The sequence below is a fragment of the Vipera ursinii genome (genome assembly GCF_947247035.1).
Source record: "Vipera ursinii genome assembly, chromosome: Z".
NCBI classification, from domain to species: Eukaryota; Metazoa; Chordata; class Lepidosauria; order Squamata; family Viperidae; genus Vipera; species Vipera ursinii.
Window position 1 is genome coordinate 38,383,885 of NC_139517.1, and position 26,260 is coordinate 38,410,144.

The window sequence follows — 26,260 nt, forward strand, 5'->3', positions numbered from 1 at the left end:
AAACAGTTTATCTTCTTTAGTTTATTCTTACAAACTATTACAAGTAGACCTCTACTTACAACCACAACTGAGCCCAAAATTTGTATTGCTAAGCAAGATGGTTGTTAAGTGAGACTTTTTTTTATGACTTTTTGCCGCAGTTGTTAGGTGAATCACTGCAGTTGTTAAGCGAATCTGGCTTCTCACATTAATTCTGCTTGTCAGGAGCCAACCAGAAAGGTTACAAATGAAGATCACATGACACATTTTGCTTGTAAGTCAAGGACTAACTACTGGAATATTTGGAGAGGCCAGGGACTGAATATCCCACGCCTTTCAGGCATTGGGGGAGGTGGGTGATCAGGTGGAGAGCTGCCTGCCCTCACAGACCTGGGGGAGGATCAGCTGCAGGCAGGTAGTGGTGTTGAGAGGCAGCAGATCCCCTCTGAGGAGGAACAGCTGCCTCCCCCACTTGATCCAAGGGCACAGAGAGTAAGAGGTGGCAAGCTCAAAAGAAGATCTTGAGAGGCTGTGTGGGAAAAGGTCACTTCACCCTTCCTCACAAGGAACACCTGGTGTGAATAGACTTAAGCAGAAGCTGGGGGAGATTGTCTTTGTCAGGAACAATTGTTTGCTTTGGATTACACTCTCCCAGCTTTGGGGAAAAAAATTAGCTTTGACCGTTGTTTCTGCCTCTGCCTTGCCTTGCGCCTTTGCCTCTGAATTTGCCTTTTGCCCTGTGGACTTGCCTTGTCTGTAGACCTTGCCCCATGAGCTTTCACCTTGGCTTTAGACTTCCTCTCTGCCTTTACAAATTGGTTTTGTTGCTTTCTGGCTTTTGCTTGTTGGATTGTGGGTGGCTGTCTTGAGGGAAGTGTGGGGTGGAACCTGACTGGTCATTGTAGAGCTGGTTGTTGTAGAATTTAGCAGAGCAATAAAGGGCTCTATCATAGCCCATCTCTGCCTGGGTGACGGATCATAACATATATATGTATGTATATGAATATAGTGTGTGTACACACACACACACACACACATACCTATTTAGAAAAAGAAAGTTAAAAATAATCCATGTTTTTATACTCACCTGTATCCTTGTCCTTGGCTTTGTATACTTGTCCATATGTTCCCTCACCAATAATACCAATAATATCAAATTTGTCCACACAGCGCTTTCCCCAATCGCTTTCTGTTTGTCTCCTTTCACCATAACGAGGGCAACAGATTCTGAAAGAGATGAGGGTGGGGGGCAGAAAGCAAACAGAATTGTTAAAATGTGTAATTCTAAGAGAAAACTCTTTCATAAACATTTTCTGATCATCCCTTAGATCTGCATGTGTGTATGTCTGTAAAGTGTATATAAGAAATGTTGTGTTACCTAGTATATTTATTATTAATACAAGCCACTCTTTTTAGTTTCCAGATAGGCAGATTAAATGAAATTAGGCAGTACTAAATGAAATTTAAATATGAAATTGTACATTTCACATTCAGACTGGAATAATGGCGTGTTTAACAGATTTATTAAATGAAACACAATTGGCTAGATTTATTCATGATTACATACTAACCATAGTTTACAAACAATGGCTCACATAATTTGCTAAACCAAAATAAAAAACATAACATCACTGATGTTATGATATGATATCTGAGTAATGTCATTACCAAGTTGTCACCAATTTCAGATTTCTTATTCTATATTGTAAAAACTTTGAAGACATTTTGATTCATACCATTTGTTCATGTCCAGTCATGATTCCCTTTTAGTTTCAAGTTACATTATATGTAACACAGTCCTAAGAAAATATACATATTGAAGATATAAATGTGATGATACTTCTAAATTACGGAATTTGACATCCTATGAAGAATTCTGGCTTAAGTGTAAGACTCTAGAATTATTATGGATAATTATATAGTTATATGGATAATTACCTATGCGTATATGGAATTATTTCATGTAGATGGAAAGATATCTATGTTCCTGAAGTTAAGGAGTGAATTCAAATATATGATCATTATCAATTTTTGAAATGTACTTATACTCTAAGAATGACAAGCTAGTTTCCTATGGATTTAATAATAAATTTAAGGGTTGAATTAATTTTATATTACCATATAGACCTTACTTTTTCTGTTTTCCTACATTTTTCCCCTCTCTATTTTCAATTACTGAAATATATGTATTTCTTTAATGAATTACCACTGATATATTTTGGTTGTTTGGATAGTTTTAATTTTCTATTTTTTTAAAAAATATATATGTTTTATTGTTTTTTTTTACATATCACCATCAATATTTGGTAAATAGTGTGTTGTCTGGGTTATATTACAAATAATAACAAATAATCAATAATAGTTTCATATTCCACATAGTAACTTTCTTTGATTTTTCTCTTCTTCCAATGATATTCATCAACCTTAAATTAGTACATTTCTTGATAGTTTTAGAAGATAACAATTAAATATCTATGAATATTGTCCACTTCTTTAAGCTTCTTTTCTAATTAACCATCTAGATCACCTTATCAGAGATCCTGTTTTTAGAGTTATCATTTATTTTCCCCTCAATATTCAAAAGAAAACATTTTTATCTGTTAAAATTTTCTTAAAGTTAATACCTATATACTGAAGTCTTTTTCCTCATATGAACCATCCCAACACACACACACACACACACACATATATAGTGTGTGTGTGTGTGTGTGTGTGTGTGTCCCCCTCTTAAACCTGAATACATTTATAATCAATGTTTCATTTTTTAAGCATATTCAAGTCTTCAAAATTGATTGCATTTAAGTATTTAGTACATTTCCCTCATATAAATCATCCCAAACATTTTTGTATTTCTAATATCATAGTCTAAAAATACTGTATTGCTTAAGAAGCCTATGCCTCCTAAGGTAATATTCATTTGTATTCTAAATTTTATTTCTTTAACCATATTCAAACAAGCGTTTAGTTAAGTATTCAGTTAAGTATTCCATCAAACAAGTCCTGTCATCTAGTTTCTTAATTCTGGCTTTAGCCCTTTTTTTGTCATTTTTTTTCCCCTAATCAGTATGTTCCATTGAACCCCAAGATCTTCCCATAATTGATGTTGTCAGTACAAATGAATTAGAGTGTTTTTGTGGGAATATTCCTCAGAGATTTTTTTCTTTTTTTATCTCTTAGTTTCTCCCATCACCTTTTTTCTCTCAAGTTCTTGGAATCTTGATGTATAGGTTATCTTTTCCATGTCCAGTATTTCCTGGAAGCTTTTCTCCATCTGGATTATATCACAGTTCCTTCCATTATTAAATTCCATCTCTAAGTTTCTTTAGTTTATGTTCAGTTATCAACTTTACTTGATCTCTCTCTCTTTTTGTTTTCTGATCACTTATTTGTTGTGACGTTAAATTGAAAATGTATTCATTTAAGTTTTCAAATTTATTTTTAATTTCCTCCTGGTTTGAAATTAATGTCATTTGTATTTGTTGTAACATAACATACATTTCTTCCTGGAAAGTATTTATTTTTTCTTGATATGTTCTTTCTGCAGACCTCTGATGCTCCATAATGACGAAAAATCTTTTCCTTTCTCTGTCAACCGCTTTAAAGTCACAGTTTAAAGAGTATTTATAATGCAGGAAGGTCAATTTTTTTCTAGGTTTTATAGTTCTCGCTTTGTAGATAGTCCAAAATCTTTTATTTTCTTTTATTGCAGCTGTTCTTTGTTTGAAGTTGAAGCTTTGAAGGTCACAATAATAAGTTTTTTCTGGGCTGTATATTTAGGGCAGTATTTTTATTCACCACTAGATGCCAGCACCAGCTCATTTTTCACTTTTCAAAACAAATAATTACCATTTATTTCCAGCAATAATCTTTTGCCAGGAGAATCATAACATAATCCATTGATTTCACAATTTCCAAGTTTAAGGTTTTTTTCAGGAAATCAATCAGGTAGAAGAGAGAGAATCAGTATTCTTACTCAGTTCAATTACGCTGTTTACGATCATGCTTAATTTAGTACTCTTTGGCTTCGGCTGCATGTAGCTTGGGCTAGACTCACGAATGACGCTAGCCTTTCTTCTGCTGGTTTCTGGAGAGCTTTCCCGGACATCTGGATCGACCGCTGTCTTTCCATGACCGGCAGGGCTTTTCTCCTTCTTTGCCACCTCTTTTGGGTGGCTTTTGACCCATTTAGGGTCCCCAAACAGAGAGAAATCAGCCGTAGGGTGTGGAGCCCCGTGATCCTGGAGGCGGTTCAGGTCTGGATGGGGAGAAACAGGCTTCGTCTCAATCCCGCCAAGACTGAGTGGCTGTGCATATCGGCATCTCGGGTTAACCAAGTTATTCCATCCTTAATGATGGGGGGTGAGGTGTTACCCCCCGTTGATAGGGCTCGCAACCTGGGCGTCCTCCTGGACTCACGGCTCAATTTTGAAGACCATATAGGAGCCGTGACCAGGGGGGCTTTTGCACAGGTTCGCCTGGTGCGCCAGTTGCGTCCCTATCTGGACCGAGACGCCCTACGCACAGTTACTCATGCGCTTGTGACCTCCCGTTTGGACTACTGTAACGCTCTCTACATGGGGCTGCCCTTGAAGACCACTCAGAGGCTTCAACTGGTGCAGAATGCGGCCGCGCGAGTTGTAATGGGGGTTTCCCGATACTCCCATGTAACACCTCTACTCCGCGAGCTGCATTGGCTTCCGGTTGCCCTCCGGGTGAAATTCAAGGTGCTGGTTATTACCTATAAAGCCCTACATGGCCTGGGTCCGGGTTATTTGAGGGAACACCTGCTGCCGGCATCAAACGCCCTTCGCCCAGTGCGCTCCCACAGGGAGGGTCTGCTCAGGGTGCCGCCGGTGAGAGATTGCTGGCGGGTGACACCCAGGGATAGGGCCTTCTCAGTGGGAGCGCCTGCCCTCTGGAACCAGCTGCCGGTGGAGCTGAGAACTGCCCCCGACCTCCGATCATTCCACCGGGGCCTGAAGACCTGGCTCTTTGAGCTCTCGGGCCCAGGCTGAGGAGAAATTTTTAATTGGGGTTTTTTAAGAGTACAGGGTCAATTTAATATTTTTTAATTTGGTTTTTAACTTTTGTATGTTGGATTTTTTAATTCCCTGTAAACCGCCCTGAGTCCTCAGGGAAAGGGCGGTATATAAATGTAACTAAATAAATAAATCCCTCGGCTGTTGTGCTAACTGCGCAAAACCGGAAGCCAGTTTTTTTAATTAATGAACTATAACAATCATTTCATCAACTCTAATCACACACAATAATGAGGACTCTCTGGGCCTAGAGAAGCGTTTGAAGATTTCTAATAACTGAAACACTTTAAAAAGATGGCTAAAGTTTTTAGGTAAAGAAAAGAATTAGAAGTCTGTAAAATGATGCAAAACGTTATAATAATAACAACTACTAAAGAAGGGAATCTGAAATAACAGCACAATATCAACAATATCAATAATGAGCTTTGCTTCTCTGGATAGACTATGTCCAAAAGTGGCTATTAAAGAAATGACTGATGTAGAATAGAACAAATTTTATCTGGCAAAACAGAGATGGAATCAAAAATGAATTTACAACTGACAGGTCAAGGGAATGACCTAGAAAATGACTTTTCACTGGAGTTATATAAGAAACTGGCTGGGGTTTTAATATTTAAAAGGGAAATACAAATGACAAAACAAGAAAGCGATCTGGATAATTTTTTCCTACTGGATTTACAAAAGAGGCTTGTTAGAGGTTTGGAAAACTCTGGGTGATAGGACAAAAAAAGAAATGAAATCAAATCCTACAATATGATGACAACTAAAGAAAAAGACTTAGAAACAAAAGGATGGAATAAAAAGCTGTCTTATTTGATCAAAGTTAAAACAAGATACGTTGTTACTTCTGGCAACCATTTATGGACTTTCTGCTAACTGAAAAGATGATGTTTTATGGATTTGTTTTATGGATTTGTTTACAGCTAAGAGATGGGATATGGGATAAAAACATAAATGTTTGTCTCCTTACAGCTGTTGAAGGTTCACTAAATTTTTTATACTTATAATGAAGGTTGGATGTCATTTCTTTATATATTTCTTTTCTTTATATTCTTACCGTATTTTCCGGCGAATAAGACTGGGCGTATAAGACGACCCCCTACATTTCCTGTTAAATTATAGGGTTTGGGCTATACTCGCCGTATAAGACTACCCCTCTTCCAATGCACACCAAATAAAAATTAAAAAACATCAGATTTGATTTTAATATGGTAATTTTAATTCAAATGCTTATGACATGCAGGTGCTTAGTAGGAAAACTGTCACTTATAAACATAAGGCTGTTTGTCATCAAATATGTAAACATAAAGCAGTGCAAGTGGATTAATCTATAATAATACTAATACAAAGAAGAAGAAGAAGAAGAAGAAGAAGAAGAAGAAGAAGAAGAAGAAGAAGAAGAAGAAGAAGAAGAAGAAGAAGAAGTTGTTGTTGGAGGGGACCTTGGAGGTCATCTAGTCCAACCCCCTGCTAAGGCAGGAAACCCTATACCATTTCAGACAAATGGCTGTCCAGTCTCTTCTTAAAAACTTTCAGTGTTGGAGCATTCACCACTTCTGGAGGCAGGTTGTTCCACTGGTTAATTGTTCTAACTGTCAGGAAGTTTCTCCTTAGTTCTAGGTTGCTTCTCTCCTTGATTAGTTTCCATCCATTACTTCTTGTCCTGCTTTCAGGTGCTTTGGAGAATAGCTTGACTCCCTCTTCTTTGTGGCAGCCCCTGATTCCAGCAACCATTCCCTATTTTCCTAATTCACTTTTTCACTTTTCCTAATTCACTCTAAAGCTTTTCCTGCGCAGAGCCTTAAGTAACACAAGCTGCCTGCAATTAGTGCAGGTTCGCATCCCACCAGGCTCAAGGTTGACTGTGCTTTCCATCCTTCCAAGGTAGGTAAAATGAGGACCCAGATTGTTGGGGGCAATAAGATGACTTTGTAATAATGCTGCTTGGGGGGGGGGTGAAAGCCCTAATAAACAGGCATATACACAGAATGAAGGCTATTGCTAAGCACATTGATTTGTGCTTTAAATTGTAAGCCACCCTGAGTCTTCGGAGAAGGGCAGGATATAAATGGGATTTAAAAAAAAGACCAAATGGGAGATCTGCTCCAGGTTTTCCAGCCAGCCCGCCCAGTTCCTGAGTCAAATGTGTCCTTAGAGCTAAGCCGCTGCTCTGGCTGCTGCCTTCCCCACCTGCCTTTCAAGTTGGGATATACTACAGCTGCTCTTCAACTTTAGAAAGAAAGACGCCCAGACCCCAGCCTGTAAAAAATCACAGACTGCAGCTTCTTCTCCAATTGGTCCCGCTTTCCCTGCGCATACTAAATGGGAGATCCGCTCCAGGTTTTCCAGCCAGCCCTGTCCCTACATTTTCAGCACCCGGCATATAAGACGACCCCTGACTTTTGAGAAGATTTTCATGGGTTAAAAAGTAGTCTTATACGCCGGAAACTACGGTACTTTTCACTCTTTTTTCTTGCACCTTTTCTTTCTATTCTACTATCTTTAGTTTATATTAGACTTTATTCTTTAAAAGTTACATATATTATATTAAAAATAATTTTCAAAATTATTCTCTATAAAGCAATAGCTGAAAGTATATTGATAGCTGCATAATTCTGCATAATTCTAGTTTTCTGCTCTGGACATAAACATGTTCATTAAACAATTTTACCTTTAAGGTAGATACACATATAAGATTAATACACATGTATACTCAAGTACTTAACATCTAACTTCTCCTTTCCTGATGTGTGCCTACTGATCAGTGAATCAATGGATATTACCAAAAATGGCTGGGGGGGAAGGGGTTATATGTCTCAGCACAGAATATTTTTTATAGGATGGTTAACAGCATGTAAAACAGATCCCCTCCCCTGAATGTTCGATGTTTTCTTAGGCTGGATTCTCACACTACATTGAGTCTTAAACTCAGAGAAACAAAATCCAACTGTAATTTTTATATAAAATTATACAGGCCATATTATTCCTTCATGATAATGACAGGGTTCCTGAAATACTCTAAAATATAGAGTATTCAACATTTTCATATTGTTTTTCAGCTCAAAAGAGTTCAAAATGCTTCCATAATGCTGAAAATAAGCCAGTTTTTCATCCAAACGTACGTTTATCTTTGTTTTCATTTTTTCCAGGGAGATATACTTAGAAACAAAGCTCTAGCTAAATCCATATGCCGTTTTAATTTTGAGAATATTTCTAAGATTTATATGAAACCCAGTGCATTAACAGAAATACAAATCGTATTTGAAAGGGATGCTTTACAAAATGCTTGATTCTTATTTTATTTTATAGACTATAAAATAAAAACTAGATAGGCACAAAGTTTGACAAGTTCTAAGGAAGATGTTGTCAGATACATTGGCGGCCATCAATATCAAGCTGATCAAATTTTATCTTCCATGCACTATGAACTGAATCTGCATTTTAAGATTCCCTAATTTTCAATTTCTATCCATTTCAAAATGCGTTGTGTTTCAATTGGAAGTACAAGTGTTACTAATCAAATCTAAATTTAGTCATGAGAATAAAGTTATATTAGCCTTACTATATATCATTGCACCACATGAAAGGTGATTTGGCTGGCTATATTAAGAATCCAATTTATTCATTTTTGCCAATCCTCAATATTAGCGTAAAGAAATAAAGTATTTTGAACAAATGCTATAAAATAAAGTATAGTTAGTTCTTACTTTGGTCTCTTTCTTAATGACTGCTGAGGTGGTGTGGCTGCCTTTGGTTCTGGAGACTCCGGCGGTGAAGGGTCTCCACCAGGAAGCTCTGGAGGAAGTGGGAGGTCTGTAAGCAAGTGTCGTGGTCTCTGTTCTTTCTCTTTCTTCACAGACTTCAGAAGAACAATCTCCTTTGGACTAAAGCACCAGAGAACAGAAAAGCATCAGGAAATATTCAGAAGCTGATAACAGCTACAATTATAACATTATTGATAGAAATATCTAGAGGAAATCAATGCAACCAAAGGTTGTACCATGTTAGCACTGAAGTTCAGTACCTGATATACAGCTGAAATTTCAAAATTCTGGGGTTTAGAAAATGTGTCACTTTTAATAAAATGGAAGGAAAAACATAAAAGAACACAATCATGAATTGAACTAATTTAACTACAGTATATTGAAATCAAATTAACTTTTTCTTGGCCACACATATTTTTAAGTATCTTCTTCCTCCACTCCCACCATACTACTCAAACATCATTGCTTGAAAGGATCTGTGATTGGCCAGGGTTGACTACATTCCCCACCCCTTAATCCAGCTGTCTGCCCCTTTTAACTAATAAGAATTACCTAATTTTATTAATGTTAGTGAGGACTGAAAATATTCCTATGACTTGCTATGGCAAAACACTCTTAGATTACAAATACATAGAAAACTGTCTATACGTAAATATTTATGCAGTTTTGAAGATCACATTGGAACCGTGGCTAGGGGGGCATTTGCCCAGATTCGTCTTATATACCAATTGCGCCCCTTTTTGGACCGAGATGCCCTACGTACAGTCACCCACGCACTCGTTACCTCCCGTATTGATTACTGTAATGCTCTCTACATGGGGCTGCCCTTGAAGACCACCCGGAGGCTTCAGCTGGTGCAGAATGCAGCTGCACGGGTTGTGATGGGAGCTTCCCGATACTCCCATATTACACCCCTCCTGCGTGAGCTGCATTGGCTACCAGTTGCCCTCCGGGTGAGATTTAAGGTGCTGGTACTTACCTTTAAAGCCCTACATGGCTTAGGTCCGGGATACTTGCAGGACCATCTGCTGCCGGGAACAAATTCCCATCGTCCAGTACGCTCACACAGAGAAGGCCTCCTCAGGGTACCGTCAGCTAGGCAATGTCGGCTGGCGACCCCCAGGGGGAGGGCCTTCTCTGTGGGAGCACCAACCCTATGGAATCAGCTCCCCCCTGAGCTTCGGATAGCCCAAAACCTCCAATCCTTTCGCCGCGGCCTCAAAACACACCTGTTCCACCAAGCTGACCTAGACTGACAGGCATTTCAATTAATTTATATTTAGTATTTTTAATTCATTTTAAAATTCTCTAATTTTTATTGCACTGATGTTCTCAATTTTCATTTTATCTTGATTTATGTACTTATTATATGTTGTATTGTGAGCCGCCCTGAGTCCTTCAGGAGATAGGGCGGGATATAAATCCCATCAATAAATAAATAAATAATAAAACTACAGTTTTGTAAATGAACACTTATAGATTAGTACTTATCATTCATTCTTTTACAATTTCTGGATATTATGATGTATTGCCTCTGTAATTATTAGATAGATAGGACTATATGCTGACTGACATGTGGAAGGTTAGCAATATAGTATCAGCAATGTCCAACTCTAGCAGCAAAGATGTAACAAAACTCTCATAATAAACTCTACTCTTTCACCAGCCCCTGCCAAACATGGGATAAGGCAAACACACTTGAGAATTAAAACTGTTTGCTAGATTTAGAATTAAGAAAATTCCTTTTCCTGGAAATCAAACTGGCTATAGTTTGAAAAACAACTGATAGTCCCTGAAGGATTCAATCTGGCTGTTTATTGGAAAAGTTATTTGTTCTGCACACGTCTGTTGTATAATTCTCAAGATGGTATTCTGGTGGACAGCAGTGTTTTTTTTTAAGATAGAAATTTAGTTGCCTGGTTTCTGTGTCCTATTCCAACACATTTATAAAAACCCAAATATTAGAAATTTTTTTAAAATATCCCATTTATATCCCGCCCTTCTCCGAAGACTCAGGGCGGCTTACAATCTAAGAAGCACAAATCAATGTGCTTTAGCAATAGCCTTCATTCTATGTATATGCCTGCTTATTAGGGCTTTCACCACCACCCCCAGCGGCATTTTTACAAAGTCAGCTTGTTGCCCCCAACAATCTGGGTCCTCATTTTACCTACCTCGGAAGGATGGAAGGCTGAGTCAACCTTGAGCCTGGTGGGACTCGAACCTGCACTAATTGCAGGCAGCTGGTGTTACTTAAGGAGGCATTAGCCCACTGCTCCACCAAGGCTCAAATTGACTTATTGCCTCCTCTTTTCCCCTAACAGTTTATTATACTATTATATTTCTACAGTGTCTTTCTTCGAAAGAACTTTTGAAGCAAAAAATAAAATTATTTTAAGCAATATTTCTAAAATAATAGTAATAATATACAATGATATAAATTTCTGTTTAGAATTATTTTAGGTTCATCAGACAGAACCCAGTCATGCTGTCCCATTCAAGATCTCAAAAGAATATAAAAATACAGCTCTGCATCCCCAGAAATCTAATATTATGCTATCACTATTATACTTATTAAGGGACGCGGTGGCTCAGTGGGTTAGGACGCTGAGCTTATCAATCAAATGGTCGGCAGTTTGGCGGGTCGAATCCCGAGTGCCGCGTAACAGAGCGAGTGCCTGTTACTAGTCCCAGCTTCTGCCAACCTAGCAGTTCGAAAGCACGTAAAAATGCAAGTAGAAAAATAGGGACCACTACGGTGGGAAGGTAACAGCGTTCCGTGCGCCTTTGGCGTCTATTCATGCCGGCCACATGACCACGGAGACGTCCTCGGACAAGCGTTGGCTCTTTGGCTTTGAAACGGAGATGAGCACCGGCCCCTAGAGTTGGAAACGACTAGCACGCATGTGCGGGGGAACCTTTACCTTTTATTGTACTTATTACTTATAAACTCCCTTTAGCATGATGAATATTTTGACAAACTGGAGAAAAACTCAAACTAAAAGAAAGGAAAGGTGAGAAAAATCAGGTCACACTACAGCAAATCTTGGTCTTGCAGTCCTCTTTGTGTGCAAAAAAGACATATGAAAACAGGGTAACATGCCCAGCAAGAGGAAAAATGAAGACAGCAAGCAAAATGGCCAAATTATACTTTACCATCACCACTGCCACCACCAACACCACCAAAAATAAATATCTGATTTAAGATCATCATTCCTGGCTCCAAATACAGCAATCAAATACTGTTAAAAAAACAAATCAATACACATTGGCTAAAGGGAACACTGGGTCCCAAAGCACATTTGCTTGCCTATTTAAACATTCTCTAGCTATTGACTACAGAATTTACTGCACCAGCTCAAGTTTTCAGATACCAATCTTTGCATCAGAACAGTGAAATAAGCAATCCATTACACTAACAAACCTTTGTAGAATTGCAGTGTCTACAAACCTTACCTTTCCAACTCATCTTCCCCAGGCAAGATCGGTGGCAAAGGGAGTGGAGGCAACGTTGATGTTTTCAGATGAGGAACAGCTATGGTCACAGAACCATGCCCCTTTGAGGAGGATTGCATGGTGGACTGGGAGTTAGCCTGAGAAGTCAAGGATGTTTTAGAATGGGCAGAAAATGGCAGAGGAACTAAAGCAGGGCTGTGAATGGTGGATGACTGGGCAGATGGCAGAGGGGGAACAACTGGCAATGGAGGCAAAGGGGGCAATGGTGGAGGAATCTGAGGAGGTGGGGATGATGTTGGCAAAGGAGGGAGTGACTTTACAGAAGGCAAAGGTGGTTGGACCTTTTGCTCAGATGCCTCTATTTCTTTTGGAGTCACAATTTCCTCCTTTGCTATAACAGGTTTCATATCTTTTGTTCCCACAGTTTTTGAGTCTTTAACCAAAGCAGCTCGTTTCTTTTCAGAATTTTCTACTGCCTTTGTTTTGACAGGCTCGGGAGTTGTTTTCATCTCTGCATTGTGTTGTAGAGTATTTACCGTAACCACATCATGAGGACATTTTTCAGGCTTAGCCGTTTTTGTCTTCCTGACATCCATTAAAGACTCTTTTACTTCAGCTAAGTTATTTTCTTTTTTAGACACCAAGCTAGATGAGTCCTTGATCTCCTTTCCATCAATTTTTGCTGCAGCAGCTGCGGCTGCAGCCCTCTCCTTTTTCTTCCTACTCAGCTCAGCTCCTAAACTGGAGGTCAGTGGTAGCCGAGCAGGTGAGATACTGGAATGGCGACTGCGAGATCCAGTTCTCTGCTTTTTGTTATGAGATGAAGAATGCCTTGAATAAGTGGGACTTCTGCTTCGAGATTTCATGGGCTTCCTGTGAAAACAAAATAGGACAAATCAGAATCCAATAGGATCTCAACTGCCATATTTTTATGTAAAAATCAACCTCTAGCTCTCAAGAAATTAGCTCAATATTTTATGTTATGTATTTCTATTACACAATATATGTTTCATTTGAAATTATAAGATATGTGAACACAGCCACTGCAGTTTGTAAACCATGCTTAAATGCTGCGTGAACCCAGCTAATTTATTCATCAAACCATGGTTAAAATAGGCCATGGTTTAGCCACTTCAGAACTTTATAGATACCGACCATGACCCTTAAAGCTCCAGTACATTCCCAAAATTGCTACAGGTTTCTCCGGTTTTTTTCTTTGGATTCACTTTACACGCATAGGCTGAAACTGCATCTTCCACTCACATGTAACATAATACAGCAATCTTTATAGTACCACGTTAAAATAAAAGGGGTCAAACATTTTAGGCCTGGATATATCTAGATCTAAACCTTTTGCTTGGAATCTAGAAACCATGATATTAGCGTTTACATGTGCAAAAATAAAGACATATATACTTGCACAGAACAAGACAGGCTTTTGTGAAAAGAAAAAAATATTTACTATGAAGTTTTTCTTTTAACTGTTCTAACTAAGAGAGATGGGAGGGAGGAAAGGTGAGCTGCCTTTGCTTGGGTCAGCATTGCTTTCAAGTTTCACTTTCCCACATTGGTGGTTAGTCTTCCGAGGTGCCCTTAAAATCAGAAAATAACCTCACTGAAATTACCTTTTTCCCCCACCAAGAAGACTGAGAGTTCACTGGCCATGTCAGAAAGGAAGTAAATTTTCAGGTTCTGTTGTTCAACATAGGCTATGTAATTTCCAGTATAGTGTAGCAGGATAAGAGAGAGAACATTCCCAGCCACAGAAGGTTGCTGTGTGACTGAGCCAATCACTCTTTTTTAGTCCAATCTAGGTCACAGAGTTTTATGATAAAAAAATAAAAGGAAGAAGTGCTATATATGCCTATCTACAGCTCCTGAAAAGTAAAAATTAAAAACTAGTAAGACCAAAACTCAATTGTCAGAAATCCACACACTGGTTCTTAGTCTTTCCTAGTCCTTTCCTGACACTGAGCTTCTCTCAGTTCTAACATTACTGTTCTAAGAATCAAATCTCAGCAGATTAGTAATCTTATCTAAATAATCCCTAATCCCAAACACTAAAATTCCAACAAAACACAAAGATTTGAAAGCAATTTCTATGGTTAATTATAGGCAGCTGAGAATGTATGCAATCCAGAGATCTTACAGGAGTACCTCAAGTCTTTGCAGTGTAGCTTACTAATCTAAAATTTAGTAGATACAGCTTGAAATGTGACTGTTACCTGCCTCCTTACTTTTTATTTTTTTTAATCAGTGAAATATATCAAAAACTGCCCCTTTATTTTGTTACTTTATTATTTTCAGATTATTTAAAAGTTATCAGTAGAAGGGAAATATGTAGTTAGGGATGAACTTTGGAGTTCCTGGTACTACCTGAGCTTATTTGTTTGCTTGCAGAACTTTCATTACCCAACTAGGTAACATCATCAGTGCTACAAAGTGTGGAGTTTTATCCCTCCTTATATATTATTTATATTTAAACATTTTAGCTGTTTCAAAACCTTTACTACATTCATTTTTAACATAACAATATGGCTATCCAATACTTGCAAAGAGTAGTTTTGAGAAATCCAGTTGCCTGGATCATGCAAGATTGTACAAACAGTTATGAGAGGCACTATTTATTCAAATTAAGCTCAAAGATAAATTAGGCCACGAAAGAGGCCAGAAACAACAGTAAGTAGTCCACAAAGCCAATAAGGGTAACTAAGTAAACATGACTGAGAAAAGAACTTCACTAGTCAATATAAAATAAAATATAAATAAATAAAATAAATAAAAATAAATATGGCTGAACTCAGCCTTAGGCCAATTATTCCAATTTTCTTCCAAGTTTTGAATAAGCTATCAATGTCATTATTTACTATTTTAGGCAGTTTAAAGTGTTTTCATGGCTTCCAATATGAAAAGAGCCAGTTGTACTCTTGGGAATAGTAAAGTCATATTTACTGATGTTATTCTAGAAATATAAGGGCAAACCTCTATCAAGAACAAAGGGGAATATTCTTTCTTGAGTAACATTCAAGTTAATTTCTTAAATATAACTAACCCAAATCAGGATTCTCTCCTTGCAGTAGTTTTGTCATTACTGGAAAACACCAATTACCTATAATAATAGGTAATTCAATAATAATAAGTGCCATAATAGTTTAATAAAAACTATTTTGTTGTTTTGGCTGAAAGATGGTTACTACCATATAATGCATTCACTGGTTAATAGCTATGATGGCCTAATTTTAACCATAAGGGGCAGACCACAATACTGGATTCACTCAGTACAGTAAGCCATAACCCTAACAAACTACAAAGTTAAGTGGCATGTGAACACAACCACAATCAAATAAATATTAAGTATGCTTCAGGGCACACTTCCAGGTAAGGCAATATCTAGTATTCTCATTCTTCATACACTCAAAGAGAGCACTCCCAGATTTGGTTTATGGTCACTCATTCACAGCACACAACTTGTACGTCCCCTTGCTTTCTACTTGAGTTTTCCAGATAGATACAACTAAAGCAGGCAACATACACATCACTGCTCAAAAGCTGGGAAATAATTAGGGACACACCCAAATCACTTTTATCCAAATACTGAGGCACAAGAGGTTCTTTGAAATACAGACTCAATGAATTTAAAATAAGAGCAAAACTTTACTGGTTACATAAACATCTGCTCTCATACACACATACCACTATACACAATTACCCAAGTTTTCCTCAGCTAGGCTGACAGGGACTAGCTAGAGCAGAGGTGTCAAACTGCCGGCCCACAGGCCAGTTGCATCATATGGAGGTGGCTTCACCCCAGCTCTAGCAATGCAAAAAAAGTTGTGATACATCACAACACATCACGTAGCGGAGTTTGACACCCATGAGCTAGAGACAGAAGGCACCAAGACTGGCTCCAAAGAGAACTCCAAGAGTGAGAGGACTTTAGGACTCCTTTTAGTCCCTAAACGTTCTTGCTATGTTTATTCACAAGTTTGGTAGCTGTTGATCAGATGGCAGCATGCTCCATGTTCTCAGGCCCAGCTTCCTTTGTCTGGCTCAGTTAACCTTTTTCCTTTAGACTTGGTTCTTTCTTAACTACCTCCCTAAAGGGATTTTTTAAGATAAGATTTCTGGCTTATTGTCCTACCTGCTTATGTGTCTTCAGCTTTAACTATGGCAGCTTTAAACCTAGTCTCAAAATATCCTACAATATTCTCCAAAATTCAGATCACCAAAATGTACTAATAAATTTGCAACAAAATCTTCTACAGAATATTTGAGGTCTAGTGATCCATATCCCATTCTCCAAACTTCAAGTTAGCATGCTGCCAATCCCTGCTTATTTAGGAATCCAACTTGAGAATTAGTTCTTGAACTCACTACAAACACCTCATTTCATAGTGTACTGTGCTAAATCGTCAGCCCAATTATAAGAAGCCAGTCCCAATTAATATGAAGAGTCAGTTTGGAGCAGGGGTTCCCAACCAAGGATGCGAGTTGATATTCCAGGGGATGCAAAAACTTGGCTTTTCAAAATAATAGTGTATATGCATAATTTGTTGCCGTTATTTCAAACTTGTGTAAAGGACGTGAGAATATATCAGAAGCATTCTAGAGGTACAGGATATAGAAAAAGTTGGGAACCACTGGTTTAGAGAAAGGGCACCTGTTTTCATAGAAGAGGTGGAGCATGTGAGTTAAAATGGTTTAAGAGTTTCAGAACCCAAAATATGTAGGTGAATGAAAAAGAGTTGGATAACTAGAACATTAGATAAAGCTTTGTAAAGCCTATAACATAAAAGAAATATGAACAGGAATGAAATGCCCGCTTGCAGTTTCACATATTTATATACACAATAGTTTCTTCTACTCATACCTACTTTACTCCACATATCAGACTCAACAGTCACTTTCATAAGTTTTCTAAACTTATGAACATACATTTTTAGATCAGATGATGTTTACACACATTAACCAATGTTAATGTTAATGTGTTCATAAGTTTTCTAAACTTATGAACATACATTTTTAGATCAGATGATGTTTACACACATTAACCAATCCTTTCTCAATAAATATGGAGATACTTTCCTAACATTTGGCCCCTAATTAGCAGGAAATAGCAGTTCCATTTGTTTTACATTATTTAAAAATAACTGCCAAGAGTTACCAATAGAAACAAAATTAGTGGATTCAAAATGTAGTCAACCAAATGCAGGGTTTATAAAATATACTTTGTGGGGTGTGTGTGTGTGTGTGTGTGTGTGTGTGTGTGTGTATGTAAAAGGGACGCGGTGGCTCAGTGGGTTAGGATGCTGAGCTTGTCGATCAGATCGGCAGTTTGGCAGGTCGAATACCAAGTGCCGCGTAGCAGAGTGAGCACCTGTTACTTGTCCCAGCCTCTGCCAACCTAGCAGTTCGAAAGCACTTAAAAATGCAAGTAGAAAAATAGGGACCATTACAGTGGGAAGGTAACAGCGTTCCGTGCGCCTTTGGCGTCTAGTCATGCTGGCCACATGACCACGGAGACGTCCTCGGACAAGCGCTGGCTCTTCGGCTTTGAAACGGAGATGAGCACCGGCCCCTAGAGTTGGAAACTGTGCGGGGGAACCTTTACCTTTTTATGTATGTATGTGTATGTATGTGTATGTATGTGTGTGTGTGTGTACACACACACATACACAACCTAGTAACAATAACATTTTTTTATCACTTGGTGGGAAGCTTCCATAGTAATATTTGTTTCACAACATTTACTCCATATAAAATGCCTTATGTTAACTATTATATACTTTCTCTCATGTTCATTAACTATCTCACTGTAGAGAATGGAGTTGTGAGTCACTTCACAGAGACCATCCAGAATTCACAACAGGAAGAGGAGAATTCTGTGAATGTTTAAAACAATGTGACAAGACTGTTGTTTAAGCACTGCCAGAATGCTAGTTATACTCACAATATATATGATGAGTATGGCTTTAGTTTTAGTTGTCATAAATTTCTGAGTTTATACTACATCTGACTATAGCACAATGAAAAAATTAACAGTAAATTCTGGCAGCTGTGTTTCTCATTTACACACCTGCCACAGAAACTTTCCATCTGCATTAACTGTAATATAGTGTCATTCATCTTTAATGATCTGTAGTTCATGCCAATCGATTCTAGTTTGCCAAGTTTTGATGACATGACAAATTAAACCAAAGATATGTTGAAAAACATGCAAGACCAGTGCTCACTAGCACTAAGTTTTCATACTGTATGATTCTATTTCATATCATTATTTAGCATGATATCCCACCAGTTCAGTGTTATACTGGCTGACCTGGCTTCTTTTCAACTTCATTCTCCACATCAGTAAGATAGAACCTATTACTTAGGATACAACAATATTGGATCCATCTGTGTTAGACTCCAACTCCTCTCACTAGCATAAGCATGCTACCTTAAAATGTTATAATCCAACACACAGGGACACACCATGATGGGAAAGATAACCCTAATGAATCAGAGGATTATAAAACATTTTCTAAGAAACAATAACAATGATTCTGGGTCATTAGCCCCTTTAGCTACATTGTATGAAGAATAATACCTGGAAACAGGACTACGACTCAGAGACCGCTTGGAAACAAAAGGACTGCTGGAGCGCCTTCGATTGAATGGGCTGGGAGATCTTCCACTGTATGATCCACTCCCTCTTTCATAGCTGGATGAACGCCTCCTGCTGTATGGACTGACTGACTGCTGTCTCTTGCCATAAGGGCTGGGAGAACGCATACTGGATTGGTAGGCAGCAGGTTCCTTATATGGAGGGCTGACTGATGGTCGTCGTGAGGATACACTAGGACTCTTCTTATACGAATCATAGTTACTGGATGTATGTGACCGTGGAGGGCTGTTGTCATAGTCCTGTGTGTAGGATGCTCCTGAAGGACTGTCATCTTGTTTGGGACTATCTGACCACTTACGGTGTGGACTTCTGGATTTCCGTTTTGGACTGTCCAATGACTTGTAACTTTTGGGGGCATCTCTTTTCCGATGACTTTTACTGTGATCCTTGTGACCAGATTTTGCCTCCCGTTCTTTCCTAGACTTCTCCTTATGCAGTTTAGCTGAACGGGACTCTTTGCTACTGCTCTTGAATGATTTAGATGAATGGTCATCATTCTCCTCATGAACCCTTTTGGAAGGACCAGATAGCCTATCTTTACTAGAACTCAACTTGCCTGAGGACTCTTGGTTTCTCTCCATTCTCTTCTCCTTGTCTCCCAGCTTACTTTTTATCAACTCACGGACACGCCTGTGTTGATGATGACGTCTATGTAGTCGATCACTCCTGTCTGATGTCCCTTTCCTCTCATCATTTTCTCTACGTTCCAACTTGAGGACGGCTTCATCTGAGAAAGTGTCAGAATCAGAGCTGATATCATCATATTCTACCAATGGTTTGATCATGCTGCCAAGAGGTGCTCCTCCTTCTTGGGACCCCAACGGCGAATCTTTGGAATGCCTGGATCTGTGTCTTTTATGCTTGGAGAGTCGATGCTTTTCTCTGCTGTTTGAGCTCCCACTGCTGGACACTGCATCTTGATGCAAAGACCCCCCACCTCCCGTATCCTTCTTGCCCCCATGTCTTTCTGGGTTTGGCATTCCTTCTCCACTGTGCTTGAAGAGGGAGGAATCCTCCAAAAAGCCCAAATTCTACTCTTCAAGCCCCCCCACCACGATGGAAGGGCTACTTTTTTTTTGTTACCTATGTCCTACATTCAACCCACCCTTGTCTCTTTACATGAGGATAAATTGGGCCGCTTTATGAATACCTGATTCTGCAATTATATGCAGAATATTGTAAGATAAAGCTGCCTCAGAAATAGATTTGAAACTGAGTTGAGCCACCTTTCACCTGGAGAAAAATATCAAAATATTCTCTGATCTTACACTTCACATGTAAGAACGGAAGAGACGGTGTTTTAAACCCTGAATAAGCACCTGCTCTTCCTTAACTCCAGGTCTCAATTAACCCCTACTTTTAGGGTACTAATTGCTCAAAGGGGTTGATTAAAGGGGTAAAAAATAAGCAAAACCCCTAGTTTGTAAATAGGTAAGAAGCTGAACGTTACAAATGCCAAAAAAGAAAAAGAAAAAGAAAAGTTCTGGAAAGACACTAGTCACTTTTAAGGTTTTTGAAAAAGGGGTCCTCTAAGAGTAGTCTCAAAGTACTTAAGCAAACCTTGGGTCAAGGTTGCCTTGCCACTAAGGTCCCACGTCCCTACAAAATGAAAGTGGGGACTGAATTTATCTGCTATTTCCTGAGGGGGGTTACTATCTACACTTCCAGCCCGCCCCGGGGCCTCGCTCACTGAGCAAATCCTGCAGGCCCGTGACCAACCCAAGAGCCTCTACTAAGGGGACAACCCCTTCCTCAACCTAAATCTCTAGTGAGTTCCCCAAGTCAAGATTCCCATTTTTTCCACCTACTTCCCAGACCGAAACGGCGCTGTTTCCAGATGGGGGGGGAGGGGTAGAGGAAAGGAAGGTAGGAAAGCGAGGAGGGAAGAAGGTTAGCCACCAATTCTCGCGAGAATACGAAAATATAATCGCCGTCGTTGTCGTCCTCCGAGCCGCCGACGCCGTGGCTTCTTTGGATATATCTCGGAGGTTCCTTTCCCCCAACTCCTCTACCTGCTCCTATTTCTCCAAATACCGCGAGAACACGCACGTGCGTGCGCGTACATTTGCTCCTACGCAGGCGCACGCGCTCCCGCACAGCCCGAGCTTTGCGAAGTCTCGCGACACCTACCAAGAGATCAGTAATGAGACCGAGAATAGGTTATCCCGGTTTCTGACCTGTGGGGTTCTTACGAGATTTGGTGCCATGATCTCGCGGGATCTGGGCTTTCCCCCCCCCATCCCTTCAAAGCGTGGACGGCCTAATAAAATTCTTTATTGGCCAAATGTGCTTGGACACCACAAGGAATTAGGAGACTAAAATGCACTCTTCTTAATTAAACGTTTATTTCTGAAAAACCTACAAGAACGGGAAAAAGGAAGCTTGCTTTCCGGCAGTTATTTTTTCTCTCAATAGTGGGGGAAAATGTAGTATTGTAACGCTTTTGTGCGATCCTCAATCGTTTTAATTCCCTGCTATGAAATATATTAACCCTTATCACGAGGCAGCTGCGGATATTTTTGTTTTTTCACAAAAATATGGGTGAATTTCCTGGGGAATAAAAACAAATTGATTTAGAAATGGCGTCCCAGCTTGCTCTTTTTTTCTCAATATTTACTAAGCAACCTGGAAACGACATCCTGCCAGCATCAGATGTGAGGGGAAAAGAATGACACTTCATGGGAAAGCATTCTTTACTTGAAAACAGCTGGAAAAAAGCGGCCATCTTCTCTGGAAGTTAAAGAAAAATTTGATAGGACAGCCGGGGCAAGGGGGAGAAGGAAACAGAGACGATTTCATATCTCGCGAGAATTACTGTCCTTCCTGCTGTTGCATTGGCTGCCGCCCGGGATTCTCGCACGACTTCCTGTTCTACATTTGTCATGTTTCGAGCCCGGAGAGGAGCAGGGAGCTTTGGCGCGGCAGATGGTGGAATGGGGGTTGCTTTGCAATAGCCGCCGGGATTGAGAGAGGCTGCTTTTGCCGGGCCCGCCCCTTTCTTACAACGGGAGAGGGGTCTGGCTGGGGCAGCTCGAGGCCTCTACATGAGGGAGAGCAGCAAGGTCACCTACCCCCTTTCCCCCCACCATCATCGGAAGGATGAAGGCAGTTCAGAGCAACACCGAGGGTGAGTGATAGGGCTTCGGGCTGCAAAAACAAAACAAAACCGCTTGCTCGCTTCCTCCGTGGCAGAATCTTTAGGGACGTAGCAATAGCAACAGCTATTGCTTAATATTTATATAAAGCTCCATAATGCTTTTACAGCGGTTTACATAGCCTATTGCCCCAACAATCTGGCTCCTCATTTTTACCGACCTCGGAAGAATGGAAGGCTGAGTCAACCTTGAGCCGGTGAAACTCGAACTGCCGAACCGTCGGCAGTCAGAATTATCTTGCAATGTAGGAGTCATGAAGGCCCTCTGATCAGATGGGAACATCCCCTTTACCAAGTGCTCAATGGGGGATTGCCGATGCAGCGGTAGTAATCGAGGGGTCGATTTGGGGAGTTTCGGAAAGGCGAGTTCTGGGAAATTTTGACAATTTCGGATAGAGCTAGAAGCAGATGCTTTTGTAGAAAATTGGTAGTTGTGGTATTGAGAGGCGTGTGAGAAAAAAGAGCGGAAGAAAACAAAGGAAATTGCGTTTGGCAGCATTATATAAAAGCGATTTGGACATGAGCGCCAGCCTGAGGGCAGCTGCTGAACAGACAGTTGGTAACAGGTTAACAGCCATTGCCCTTATCGGGCCTCCGTTGGAATCTGGTGTCCATTTTGAGGCACACTACAATTCAAAAGGACAGTAACAAAACAAGTTTGAAGAGGGTTGTCAAGGTAGTGAGGGATCTGGAGTCCAAGCTTTATGAAAAAGAGAATTGTATGTTTACCTTAAAAGATGACTTAGAGGAGATAGGAAAGCAATCTTAAAATATTTGAAGAATTGCCATGGAGAAAAAGGAGCAGAACCAAAAATTTAAAATTTCAAGGAAAGAGTTCAGAATACATATCAAGAGAAATTCCTGACTGTCTAGGAATGGAGGCAGTAGTAGTTATGTTTCAGAGATGGTGCACTTGAACAATGGTTGGGCTAGATAATTTTACTTCAAACTCTACAGTAGTGGCCAAAATTGTGGAAACCTTTTGGGAAAACTGTACAATAGAAATGCCACCTTTGGTTAAGTTTCCACCTATTTTTCTTCTAATTTCTTTATAATTGTAGCCTTGTTCACTTAATAATACTATTTTACATCGCTTTCTGGGCAACCAGTCAACTCTTTGCACCATTAATTTAATTTTATTACATTTTACAAGCTCACTAAATGAAAGAACACAAACCCAACCAGTTTGATAGTGATCAAATAACACACTGACAAATGTCCTCCTCTCAGCTTCAATACATGACATCAATAACTGAATCCTGCTGTGATCTGATTGGCTCATTGCCAAAACAAGATGACACCTGATTGGCTCTCTAAACACTCATGCTTGTTGGATACAATCAGATGAAGGAAAGCTACCTGATATGAACCTAAGTAAGTTGTGCTTCCTTTTTCTGGTTATTTGGCTATAACTTTTCATATAATACAATACAGATAATTGAACAAACTATGTTGCATTACATTCTTGATTAAATTATCTTTCCATTGGTATATAATTTTATGGTACTACTCCAAAAAAAAGGGGTGCTAAAAGGTTTCCATAATTTTGGCCTCTACTGTATGATTTCTTTTTATTTGGAAAATGGATGGGAAATTGGGATCATTCTTTCTGTGTTAATGTTTATACATGACTCCATATTTTGAAGTGTTTTGAAGGAGAAACATTTTCAACTAGCTCCTCCTACCTTCTATTTATGTGTGTTAAATATTCCTGCTTGTTGCTTCCTTTTTCCCTTGTTTCTTATTCTGTAAATATATCATATGATTTGGCTGGTAAAGAATTTTGTAATGAGATAGTTATGCATTAATAAAAATCCAAGATTCACATATTACAGACCTGTCCATAATATTGAATATTAAGTATGATTGATTATGATAACTTTATTGTCACTTTGAATGTACACCAATCGGCATACATCAAAATGAAATTTCGTTGCATACAGCTCTCAGAGGGTCACCACCTCCAATATATACTCCTTGTTCGTGGCCCACTCAAATTTCACATTGTCCATTTTAGTCTCTAGGGAGTGAACGATGGCAAACAGGACAGATGGAAATGGGGCTCCATGTGGATTAGCCCTCAAGTATCCAAAGACATCGAGAGACAAGAGACGAAAGAATCAGTTGGCTTAATTAAAATAGAGAAATCTGTCACTGTGTCTTTATATCTCCCAACAGATTTTGAAGCCTACGTAGCAGATTCTAATATAGTGTTTGCTATTTCCTCTTATGCCCTCTGAATAAACTGAAGTCCATTCTATCATCTATTTTGCCTGAACATCATAGCTTGGTACTGTATTGTGATTTGATTTTTGGGTGGGGGAGTTGGCACAGACTGGAGCACAGATAGTCCTTGACTTACGACCACAATTGAGCCCAAAATTTCCATTGCTAAGCAACACAGTTCTTAAGTGAGTTTTGCCCCATTTTATTACCTTGCCGGTGTTGGAAGAAAGGTCTTCATCATAGTTCATCCAAGCTGGGAATAAACATGGCAACTGCTTTGGGAAGAAGGTTATAGTTTATTGGAGAGAACAACCAGACAGGAAGATGTCTGGCAGAAAAAGGACTGAACACATGTAGGGAGTGGTTTTTTATATCCTCTGGAGCCTTTTGTTTGGAGCTGCTTCCTGTTCCTGTTTGAGTCTATTTCCTGTGTCATGAACTTTTGACCTGAGTGGGCCTTTCTGGTATTCTGATGGTGATGGGTTAATCCAGGGGTTGGCAACCTAAAACACTCAAAGAGCCACTTGGACCCGTTTCCCACCAAAAAGAAAACACTGGGAGCCGCAAAACCCTTTTGACATCTAAAATGAAGATAACAGTGCATATATTGTTTTTTACCTTTATGCTACATATAAAAAAATTATATTGTGCTGCATTTATGAAATCAATGAACTGCTACAAAGAAAACAAATTTTTATTTCTGCATGCAACAAAAGCATTTTGAACTCAGAAAAAAGACGCTGGGTCGAAGGTTACTTTCAAATAAAATACTTAAATGTCTATTTGGGTCCTCGTCATATTTATGAAATAAAAAGCCGGTGCAAACTATAAAAACTACAAACAGAAAAATAGAAAAGAAAAAAAATGCGAGGTGGGGGGGGAGAAAAGGACAGGAGAAAGGGGGGGGGAAACTCTCATCCCAACAGGTAAAAACAATTTTAGTAGCTTATTTACTATCTTTAAATACAGCATAATTATACCATACCTCACCTCTTAATTTAAAAAAGCATCAAACGTTCTTTACTAAAAGTCCAGTAAGGACAACCACATATATTCATATTTTCTCCCTCTCCCTCCCTTCTTTTCTCCCTCCCTGTCTCTCCCTCCCTCTCTTTCTGCCCTTGGTCTGCCAGTCCTCTTCCCCCACTCTGTGTTTGTGTGTTGTGTGTGTGTGTGTGTTAGTCAGAGACAGACAGACAGAGAGAGAGGCACTTGCGCTTCCCTTCTCTCTCTCCCCTCCCTCCCCGATTTGCTCACCTGGCAAGCTGGCTTCACGCTGTTCTGGACAAGCTGACACAATTCTTAATGGGCTGGGTCTCCTGTCCTTAAGAGCTGTTGTGTTTTGCTGTTTCCTGCTTCCTGTGGAGACGCAGCAAAGACAGGAGCCACGCCCAATACGTTTGTCAGCTTGGAGGACAGCGTGAGTTTTACACACACACAGAGAGAGAGAGAGAGAGAGAGAGAGAGAAGCACAAGTGCCTGTCTCTGCAGCCGCAGGAGAAGGCTGAAAGAGCTGCATGTGGCTCCAGAGCCGCAGGTTGCCGATCTGTGTGTTAATCCTATTATGTCGAAAGGTCATGTCCTGTTTCTCTGGGGCTCAGGTATGTAGATTTTAGGTATTTGTCTTCCTAAGCTTCTAGCTCCAATCTTCCTGATGGTTTACATTTGCATTTCTATAGAACTGGTTTCTACTTGGGGGAATGAGACTATTAAGAAAACTGGGCATGCTTTCCTGGTTCTTTAATATCTTTTTAGGAAATATATTTTTCTGCCCTTTTAATATTTCCTTCTCTGGGGAGCCAACTTCCCACACTGGCCACTGCAGTTGTTAAGGTAGTAACATGTTAAGTGAATCTGGCTTTCCCATTTTTCATGTCAGAAGGTTGCAAAAGTTGTTCACATGATCCAGGAAGATGCAACATCATACATTCCAGATGCCAAGCATCTGCATCTGAATGCTGCAACAGTTGTGTAA

The 26,260-nt window shown here is 39.5% G+C and overlaps 2 protein-coding genes across 4 annotated transcripts in view; one reads left to right on the forward strand and one right to left on the reverse strand.

Moving 5' to 3' along the window:
- Positions 1-20,897, reverse strand: part of CDK12 (cyclin dependent kinase 12) — a 70,814-nt gene extending 49,917 nt beyond the window's left edge. For all 3 annotated transcript variants that reach the window (XM_083379293.1, XM_083379292.1, XM_083379291.1), the window contains exons 1-4: positions 18,828-20,897; positions 12,239-13,111; positions 8,726-8,902; positions 1,067-1,206 (exon numbers count right to left, since the gene is read on the reverse strand). In XM_083379293.1, the coding sequence (XP_083235419.1) occupies positions 1,067-1,206; positions 8,726-8,902; positions 12,239-13,111; positions 18,828-19,885 (2,248 nt within the window). In that variant the 5' untranslated portion in view covers positions 19,886-20,897. The remainder of the gene's footprint in view (positions 1-1,066; positions 1,207-8,725; positions 8,903-12,238; positions 13,112-18,827) is intronic.
- Positions 20,898-21,792: 895 nt separating this feature from the next.
- The window catches only part of MED1 (mediator complex subunit 1), a 38,837-nt gene continuing 34,369 nt past the window's right edge, over positions 21,793-26,260 (forward strand). The window contains exon 1 of the mRNA XM_083379311.1: positions 21,793-22,032. Coding sequence (XP_083235437.1) covers positions 22,005-22,032 — 28 coding nt within the window. The 5' untranslated portion in view covers positions 21,793-22,004. The remainder of the gene's footprint in view (positions 22,033-26,260) is intronic.